The sequence below is a fragment of the Pleuronectes platessa genome, chromosome 19, assembly GCF_947347685.1.
Source record: "Pleuronectes platessa chromosome 19, fPlePla1.1, whole genome shotgun sequence".
NCBI classification, from domain to species: domain Eukaryota; kingdom Metazoa; phylum Chordata; class Actinopteri; order Pleuronectiformes; family Pleuronectidae; genus Pleuronectes; species Pleuronectes platessa.
Genome location: NC_070644.1, coordinates 20,099,943 through 20,110,484, shown reverse-complemented (window position 1 = coordinate 20,110,484; position 10,542 = coordinate 20,099,943). Strand labels below are relative to the sequence as shown.

Below are 10,542 nucleotides of genomic sequence, written 5' to 3'. Positions count from 1 at the left end.
GGCTTCACACCTTCTCTGTTTGGTTCAGACTTTACTCAATGAGTTACTCCAGAGTCTCGGGTGTGAACGGTTCCTCGGATCAAACTGAATCCTGGTTCTGTTCGTTTGAGGTGAAAACCCTGAACCTTTAAAACACAGACTTCCATCTGGAACAGAATCTGTCTTGTAGAGAATGAACGAGAGTTTTTTAATTCATCGTTCAGCCTCGTGATGAAAAAGGAAATAAAAGGTTTTAAAGATAAACCAACAAAATGAACTTTACACACGAGAGAAGAACAACTTTACAATCTGAAACCACTTCATTGACAACACAGATTTATAGTTCAGCTTGTGCACCCCCCCTCCCATAGACCCCCCCCCCCCCCCCCCCTCACACGTGTTATGTAAGTTCTTTTCTCAGTGGGACTTATCAGTGTGTATAAAGGTTGTCTCACGGGGACGCTCCCATCTGCAGCATGCTGCTGAGGACACACCCGACTACAGGACGACTCCTCACCGGGGGGGGGGGTCAGAGGAGGCAGATGTGTGAGATGAGGAAACTCACACATCAAATGGAAAGTAATGAAGTAGATTTACTCTGTGTACTTCACTTCATGTTTCTGTTTGTCACACGACAGGGTGCACCCGGCCGCTCGCCCTGAGTCAATCAGGCCACACCAAGCTGCACAGAGATATTAAAGATATGAGGCTGATATCTTTACACTTTAATATCACGACTATTAATCCTCAAATCAACGTGTCAGGTTGTTGTTGTTGTTTCTGCCTCGTGCTCGTTAGTGAGTGCAAAGTCAACTGAGTCAAAACACTCAGTTGTACATGTTTTTTGAAAATCTGCATTTTTTAAGGTGCTTGTAAAAATCTCAGTTCAGTGATTCATGATCATGTGTGGAATCTCAAATGCAGAGGAACGAGTTTGTTTTGGAGAAGATCTGCATTAGTGTGGAGGAGGCCTCGGTTCCATTTCCACACCAACATCTAATGAGCTGTTCCCTGACTTCATCCTTCTAGTCTCATGGAAATCTGTTTTAGTTTTTTCTGGTTTACAAACACACACGTGGAGGTAAAAACAGAAGCTTCTCAGTGGAGGTGGAGGAGGATCTGAAACCAACACGGACATTCAGTTCTTCCTTCTTCCTGGATCACGATGAAGATCCACGTTTCACTTTTATTCCTTCAGACTCAGACACAGATTTGCTGCAGCTTCTCTCCGGTGACTCACATCTTCACATCCACCTGAACCTGTTACTGAGGGAAGATTCAAATTCAAATTCAGGTCTGTGTCTCATCAAAGGGCCTCAACACAACAATACAGGGATGATGTGTGTGTGTCTGTGTGTGTGTGTGTGTGTGTGTGTGCTGACGGGTGTGTTCTCGGCTCCAGAGGAATGTGAGGAGTGGTTGCCCCGTGTTGCACAACACAAAGCGTAACTCTGTGTTCAGACTCACACCCATAGCAACCAGTGGCTGTTTAACCAACAGCCCGTCCACTCGGACCCTGTCCACTGTCCCGGGTCGTCCCGGGTCGTCCCGGGCTCGGCCTGCAGGGGGCGTCTGCTGTCGACACATCACGAAAACTTTCCTTAATTAGGATGAGATTAAAGTTTTCTTCACTAAAAACCTTATTAAACTAGAAGGAGCTTCTTTCCTCCATCAAGGCCCAACAGTCTCCTTTAATTCCACCAAGCTCCAGACTCCTCACACTCGTAGATATCCGTCCCCTGAATATGTCCCGTTTATCTCTGGGGACACAGTGTGAGACGTCCAATGATAAAGAAAGAGGCAAAAGGGTTCCTGGATCCGAACCCTGATCGAGACTCTCAAAGCCGGGGGCCCCAGGGTCCCTTTCACCAGGGGCCCCAAAGTCCCTTTCACCAGGGGCCCCAAAGTCCCTTAGTACGGTACTGGCTGATACTGATGTGGTTAAAGTTTGGTCTCATTTAAACACAAGAGACGTTAGATTAGATTAAATTATTAGGTTAGGGGGCCTCTGTTGTAGACAGACAGACAGACAGACAGACAGACAGATAGATAGATAGATAGATAGATAGATAGATAGATAGATAGATAGATAGATAGATAGATACATACATACATACATACATACATACATAGATAAATGGAATTCAGGTGATTCAGAACATCTGTATTTTATTTGGTGACGAGTGATGAGAACAGTCACAATCTAAAATGTCTCATGGGCGTTGAACATTCCTGAAATAGTTCCAATCGTTCCATGTTGGTGAGAAACTGGAACCAAGCATGGCGTCACCAGAGAGAGAGAGAGGGGGGGGGGGGGTGGAGAGAGAGAGAGAGAGAGAGATATTAGAAGTTAAACTTTGTGTCAAAATGATTTTAGTTCCTGTAAATCACCTCTGACGCTTCAGGTTGATCCACGGCTGCTCTGCGTCGTGCGCGCCCTCTTTACGCACATTACGCACATTACGCACATTACGCACATTACGCACGCCTCCTCCGGCAGGTGGAGGCAGGTGGAGGCCCCGGACCCTCCCACAAGGCAAACTCCTGTCAGCCGCAGAGAGCAGCCTGTCAGTCCGCAGCGCAGCACCGCAGCAGAGGGAGCGTCACCAGGTAAGAGATCACACACACACACACGGACACACACACACAGACTCACGCTCACTGGCACCGGCTGGATGTCACCGCTGCGTCGCTTCCCCTGGTTGTTGAATGTGTTCGAACCCGGTGGTTCTGGTGGTTCTGCTCTGGAGCTGCTGCTGCTCCTGAAGGCATTAGACTGATCCCAGTGCAGCTCGGGGCAGTTTGTGTTTCCTGGAGAGTTCGAGAGAAGCAGCAGCTGGAAACTGGAACACAGAGAAATCCCAGAGACTTCAGATCAAACACACTTTGTTCCTGGAGCTTTTATCCAGTTACACACTTTAAGGTGAAGTCAGTCACAACTCAAACATAAAGTTGATTCTAGGAGAAAGTTTATTACTCTAGAAAACTTCAATAAATCTAATTTGAACTGGGATGCAGCCGGAGAGAAGACAGGGGCAGTGATGGTTGGAGGTTTCTGATCCATCGTCCAAACTCCAACCAGGGAACATGTAGAAAGGTCAGATCTGTAGAATCGATCCCACACTTTCTCCATGTGTGTGTATTTCACACTTGGTTTTTCTCCAGTGAGCTGAGATCTTGATGCTTTAATCAGCTTCCTGGACACTCAGAGTCCTGAAGGATTTAGAGAAGAAGAAGACGAGAGGTGTGACGACTCAGTAACTGTTGATCTGACTGAATCTTCACGAGGCATCGAGACCAACAGGGACAGAGCTTCATGTCTCAGAACAACAGCTGAAGGACAGAGTGTGAGAGCCGTGTGGTCAGCTGGAGTACTGTCAATCATATTGTTATTATTAATGAGGCAGTAACTGTCAGAGAGTGGCAGCACGTGGAGCCTCCGCCCAGCTGAAGCTCAGATAAGGTCTCCTTCCTGCAGATCTCTTATCGCGGCTCGGTGCAGAGTGCAGGCTGGACTCGCCCTCTGACTGAGCCGCGCTTTGAGAAAACACAAACAAGGATCAATGTTTCTTAAAGGTCAAAGGTCGCTGAGCCGCCGAGAGCATTTTTATAATCCTCACGATGTTTCTGTCGTGAACCTGAAGCGTTCCAACTGAAACTGAAACTTGAACATGTCATGATACAGGGGTAGTGTGGTAGTTGTTGACTAATAAATAAGAAATGAATGTGAGGGCTGATGCTAACGCTCTGTGAGTTGTACACACCTCCATCAGACAATGCTATAGATACAGAGATTAGACAGATATCAATGCTTTTATTATTTTAATTTTCCTCTTTCTTAATGACGTAATCATGGCGTCCATCATATGGTACGATTACGAATGATTGGTTAATCTAAATTACATTGATCTGACTTCATGTTGTCCATTGTTTTGTCAACATTTGACCTTTAACCTTTGACCTTTGACCGATCTTAATCATCTGGTGAAACCCTGAAAAGAAACATTCCCACCAAACCTGGTGAAAGTCCAGCCGCGAGTTTTCGAGTCATTTTGAACACAAACACACAAACGATCGACTCGTGTTGTCGTGTAAGTTCAACAACGCTCACCTTGTGTGTTTGTGTGAGTTGAGTTTGTGCATGTGTAAGTGTTTTCTTGAGGAATGTTGTTACCCAGACTTAACTCGTCTCTGTGCATCTCTGACGTCTCCGTCTGTCTTCACCTCCGTCTTTATCTCTCCATCTCTTTTCTGCTCTCACTCTCTTCACCTTCCTCGTTCTACCAGACTTTCTCCTCCTCTGCTTCACTTTCCTTCTCTTTTTTAAACGACACATTTTCTGCTGTTGTCTCCTCTTCACTCACAAACTCTGACCTGTAGGTGACGTAGACATGTGTGTGTGAGGTCACACATCCACATATATGTAAACACTTATTTATACATGCATTCACTCACATGTATAAACAGGAACGTGATCACATCTCAGTTATTGTTCATTTAAAAAGTAGATATCGATGTTCATAAGGAGTCGGTTGTATTGTCTGTGTCCTGTGACTCTTCAGATCCTCAGAGCTGCAGTGAGAGTTTATTAATCAGCTCCGGGTGAATAATAACTCTTCCACCTCAGGCTCATTCAAATCCTCAGCGTGGGAACATTCTGGTTTTAATTTCCATCCTCTTATTATTTATTAATTATAACAATTCTTCCTTTTGTTGTTTTTGGGGGCATGTTCCTTCAGATGACTTCATGTTTTTGATATTCTTCGATTACGCGTAAAAAGCCGGAACCAGTAAAATGTCACTTTTCAGTTTTTTAACAACTTTTAATAGTTTGTATTTCCAGTTAAACACTTTATTGTCTTATTTCTGATATATTTTACATTTTAATTTTATTGTATATCTCTTTTAATGTGGATCCTATATTCAAAGGAGCAGTCACACGTCTTCCCTGAAATCTGATCCTGTTGAGTAACTGTAAACCTCAGAATCAAACTTTCACTCTCTTCACTCGGGTTCCTCCTCAACTCTCTCTCTCTCTCTTTCTCTCTCTCTTTCTCCCCTTTCTCTTTCTCTCTCTCTCTCTCTCTCTTTCTCTCTCTTTCTCTCTCTTTAATGTGTTTTAATGAGGTTACATTCTTTCCCTTGACTCGGGTCCAGACAGTCGACCAACCAGACCAACGAGAAAACACAAATGTTCTCTCTCTCTCTCTCTCTCTCTCTCTCTCTCTCTCTCTCTCTCTCTCTCTCTCTCTCTCTCTCTCTCTCTCTCTCTCTCTTTCCCACCTGGACTCAAACTCTGACATTTTACTCGATGGTTTTAATTGATCAACTTTTTAAATCCTCTTCTTTCTTACAGTTATTCTTCTTTAATTTCTTTTTAAAAATCTTAAAGTCACAGGTTTGCGATGTGAATCTTGATCTGATCAGTTGAGTCTGTTAATCCAGAGCGAGGAGCAGCTCCTCAGACGGTCACAGGTCGGGGGACGTGTCCTCACAGTGGCTCTAACACAACTGTGTGTGTGTGTTATTGTGTAGCAGGGCTGTGTGATGAGTTTTTGTTCAGGGTGTTGTCCCGTCGGCTGTCACAAACACGCACGTCTGTGTTTGTCCTCATTCCTTCATCGGCTTCTCTTCTCCTACTTTGCGTGTTTGCAGAAGTGATCGCACACGTCGCACAACCCGGCCGAGACACGTTCGATACCCGCACAGGGGGAAAGCGGTCTGCTCAGGGAGAGTAAGTAGAAGAGCAAACAGGACGATCACGTGTTCAAAGAGGATAGTTCAGTGTTCAGAATCTTTAATCGGCAAAATAATTACAGTGCGAAGAATAATCTGAGTTTATTAGATGAACGTTGACGTCATCAGGGCTTTAATTTTCATAAATCATGTGATTTTCTGTTTGTAAATCCAGCGAGGCGTTGTGGGCGTGGCCGTGTTAAACAGTCTGATCTGGGATCTGCCTGTTGTGTTCTGTCACGGCGTCTCGTCTGAGCAACGCCCGGCGGTGGCATCTGCTGCCGATCAATCAGTAACTCAGAGGAATTCATGTGCAGCAGGAGAAAGTTCCCATAAAAAAAATAATAAGTCACTGACATCGATCTGTGTCTGAGTTAAATTAAATATCTGTGTCAAGGTTCTACAAGGATTCACTGATTCATATTAACACTTTACTAACGGGAGGAAATCCTCGATCCCTCGGCTCCTCTCCTCTCCTCTTCCTCTCCTCCTCCTCTCCTCTTCCTCTCCCTCTCCTCTCCTCTTCCTCTCCTCTTCCTCTCCTCTTCCTCTCCCCTCCTCTTCCTCTCCTCTCCTCTCCTCTTCCTCTCCCTCTCCCTCTCCTCTCCTCTTCCTCTCCTCTCCTCTTCCTCTCCTCTCCTCTTCCTCTCCTCTCCTCTCCTCTTCCTCTCCTGGAGGCGTGTGAAAGCGTTTCAGTGTTTCATGTCAGCGTCAGATTTCCGGAGTGTTTAAGTGTTTATTCTGACAGAGACGATCTTTGCTCTGTGTCTGGAATCACTCATCGTGGAGGTGTTTGCTCAAAGGCAGCTGTCACTCACAGTTTATATAGATATTTGGTTTTGGGCTGTTTCTTCTGAATTAAGTGTTTTTTGAGGAGCAGTTTTATACTTTTAAATCTAATATTTTGCATATTAGATTAGTGATGATGACTCCAAAGGGTCATGTAGGTTATAAACATCCTGAGAGTAAATGTCATCGATGGCCTGAGATCGTGAACGTGTCACAATCAGCTCAGTGAATCATGGGAAAGTGGGAAGGTGGCCGGGGGAATGTGAGGAATGAGGGCGGAGCCTGGACTGGAGGTGAACGCACTCACACACACATGTTTGGAATGGTAACACCGCATTCTGAACATTTTACATTTTAATGAAAGTCCTTTGTTCGTGTGTGGGATGTTCATCACGTTGAGTTCTCTCTCTCTCCTCCTCCTCCTCTGCTTCTCCTCCAAGTCGCTGATATTCAAATTCAGTTCTGTGCTCTGAAAGCTTCACGTTCTCCAGCTGAGTGAACTGTGACGTGAAGGATCCTCAGGAACTCGTCTGAAAGCTTCAGGTCCTCCACCTTCACTGAGTGTTCAGACCAGAACCTTCTCAGGGTCCTGGGTCACGTGTGTGTGTTTCTGTTCCTCCACCTGGAAACGCCTCATTATTCACGCCTGTCATTTAGAAGCTTCTCCTGAAAAGCATCTTTTGCATTTTTACAGCTCCTTGTTTTTTTTGCCTGCTGCTTTTAATGAGTGTTGTTTTGCCTGGTGAAGCAGCTCCAGGCCTCAATTTGGCATCTGGGAAAGTTGGCTTGACTCCAAATCTGTGGTCACCCGGTGCTTATTACTCATTAAGCCTCGTCGGGGGCCGGGTGGGTGCAGGCTGAGTGGGGGGGCGCTGAGTGGGTGCAGGCTGGGTGGGTGCTGAGTGGGTGCCGGGGGGGGGGGGGGGGAGGTGTTTTTGTCGATGTTCTAGTTTCGAAGCAGAGACGAGAGAAAGTGAACGAGTTCGAAAGTCTCATCGTCCGTCTGCTTTCTCTTTCTGAAGAGACGGAGAAATGTTAAAATGATTTATAATGAGTTTTGTTTTTTTACTTCTGTGAGAAATCAAACTCAGGAGGAGTGGTGAATTTGGTTTGAGCCTCATTTGACTAATTCATTCACAGTTTAGTTTTTAAATTACACTTTCTCTGAGTTTAAAACTTTCAAAAAGCAGTTAAACAAATCTCTGCCAAACATGTTTAATTAGTTATGATAATGTCGTACTGCAGAAATCTGAATATTGAGGAAAAAGTATTAGTTTCTGTCATTTTAGTAACAGCAACCAAAATCTAAATATGAACTTTACTGTTACATGTGGATGCTGGTGATGGGAAAGATTTAAGAGTTGAGGTCATTGAAGTGTTTTATCTTCCGATATCTGATATTAGACACAGTCATCATCCATCCATTAGCTGGAGCACTTGTTCTTTTAAAGGTTGTTGGTGCTAATCCCAGCTGACATCGGGGTCATCAGTTGCCAATGAGCCTCACATCCTCAGACTGTGGGAAGAAGCCAAAGCTGCTGACGTGGGAAAAACTCACAAACTCCACAGAAAGGCTTGAATCAGGTTTGAACCCAGAACCTTCTTACCGTGAGGGGACGGTGCTAACCGCTGCTCCACCGTGCCGCCTCAGGTGCATCTTCACCTTCTGGGTCTGGTTTGAATGAGAGAATGTGATGCGACGTGGAAATCAGTGTTTCTCCAGATCCTTCTTCTTGGAACATCGCCTCTTCTCCACACTTTGTATTCTTTCGGTTTCACTATGATAAGAACATCAACACGTCACATCTCTCGGTGTCGGACTCTGTTCTGGTCTCGTGGGTCTGATCAGAACCTGGACTTGGCTCTGGTAGCAGGTTAAAGTCTGTTTAAAGTTGTGTTTTCACGTCCAGCTCCTCTGGCCTCCCTGACGTCTGGATGAGTTCAGGGTTAAACTCTACAGTTCCCAAGTTGTAACTCAAGCTTGAACGTACAAACCAGTATGAATACTTCTGATAAGATATAAACACGGCCTCACGTGGCTGCAGGGACTGAACATTGAACTGCTTCATGCTTCTCAACACTAAACATCGACTGTGGCCATAAAAATGACAGGAAATAACTCATTAAGTCAATTTGGCAGAGATCAGTCGATTCTTATCATTTCCTTAAACGTCTTTTTGACATTTTTCTCTCCTGTATGTTCATGTCAACCTGTCTTTCCTTCTACCTGTCTTTCCTTCCACCTCTCTTTCCTTCCACCTCTCTTTCCTTCTACCTGTCTTTCCCTCCACCTGTCTTTCCCTCCACCTCTCTGTCCTTGTACCTGTCTTTCCTTCCACCTCTCTTTCCTTCCACCTCTCTGTCCTTCTACCTGTCTTTCCCTCCACCTCTCTTTCCTTCTACCTCTCTTTCCTTCCACCTGTCTGTCCTTCCACCTCTCTTTCCTTCCACCTCTCTTTCCTTCCACCAGTCTTTCCTTCTACCTGTCAAATAAATTACATCTCATCATTCCATCTTTTATTCCTGGCCAAGTCTCTGGGAGGAGTTCAGCCCGGCCCTGAGAGCAGCTTTGTGCCAAACCTATAAAAAAAACCTGCGTTACTACTTGAATTGACCTTGTTGTGTTGGAAAATGTCCTAGTTTGTGTCTAATATGTTGTTATGAATATATCCGATTGTTGACAACATGATTCTCGATGTTGTTTTGAACATTCAACCTGGTAACGGAGACTTCAGCCAATCAGAGACATCTCTTATTTTCTTAAACCCTGTTGATATCACACAGACTTGTTATGGTTCAGATATTCTGTCTGATCCAGATCTCTATTCAGAACCTGAATCTGTAGAAATCTGGATCTGCACAGTTTAACCTCGTGTTCAGATAAAGTGTCTGAGACTCAACTTCCTTCTACTTCCTTATCTGGATCTTATTTAACGAGACGGAGGAGGTTCAGGACCGGACTGAAGTCTGGAACATGATATGAAGAATTCCTCCCACGTTCTTTTCTTTTCTTCTTTCTGTTCAGTTTTAAGTAGAAAAGAACAGAGGAGCGAGCGAGCGAGACAGACAGAGAGAGAGAGAGAGAGAGACTCATGTAACAGATAAATACAGAGGAACTGGTTCGGTTCGGCCTCATTGAACACAGAGCACAGAGCACAGAGCAAATACAGGAGAAGTCACCGCATCATTAAACACAGATGAACTGGTTCCACTGTTTTAACGCTGGTGTTTGTTAAGAGGCGGAGCCAGCCGGAGCCGCCGCCCCTTTTACGACCCCGGGCAGGGTCCAGTTTGGTTTACGTTGAAACCGATCTGTCCGATTCCTTCGACGGGACAGTGAACGTCACGTGGTGCTTATTTAAATTCTGAATCCTGCTGCAGATATCCGAATTGACAAAGAGACAAATATACAGTGACACAGTTTGTGGAGTTTGTGTTCCACGTCTTCGTCTTCTTCGTGTACGGCTCCTCTTCTTCATCCTGAGATATTTGTGTTCTTCAAGTTTCACTAGGAGGCTGCAGGAAAAGTTCCAGAGACACTGAGTCTGACGCTTGTCCAGAACCTCTAAGACATTTCAGGAAACTCTCTGGAGCTCAGAGCAGGTCTGAGATCAGCTGATGGTTTTCCATTCCTTCAGATGTGTTTTGATCTCAGGCTCTCGAACCTTGTCCTCGAGCATCAGGGTCAAATCCCACATCTGGTGGAAAGAGTGAGAGCAGAATCCTGGAGGCTGTTAAATCTCCTCCTGAAGTTTCTCCTAAAGAAAAGCAGCTCAAAGTTTAAATCCATCTTAGTTTCATAAATAGACTTTTATTTTTTGGTTGGACATATTGAAGTAGTAAAGAAGTGGGTGTGTTTCCATTTGCTTTTTCATTGTATGAGAGGAAAGGACGTAGAAACTTAGGAATTGAGTTTTCATATAAAAAATATAATTTAGGTCCTTATAATATATTGAAGAAAAAGGATTTTTAAAATTCACACATATGCCACAAATCATAAAAGACAAAGTTTTGGATAAACAGCCAAAGTTATTATCA

At 44.6% G+C, this 10,542-nt stretch overlaps 1 protein-coding gene across 1 annotated transcript in view; it reads left to right on the top strand.

Annotated features, from left to right (window-relative positions):
* The first annotated feature begins 1,764 nt into the window (after positions 1-1,764).
* LOC128424485 (myosin heavy chain, non-muscle) overlaps positions 1,765-10,542 on the top strand; it is a 33,820-nt gene continuing 25,042 nt past the window's right edge. Inside the window, exons 1-2 of the mRNA XM_053410679.1 lie at positions 1,765-1,898; positions 2,385-2,589. Of these exons, the coding sequence (XP_053266654.1) occupies positions 1,765-1,898; positions 2,385-2,589 (339 nt within the window). The remainder of the gene's footprint in view (positions 1,899-2,384; positions 2,590-10,542) is intronic.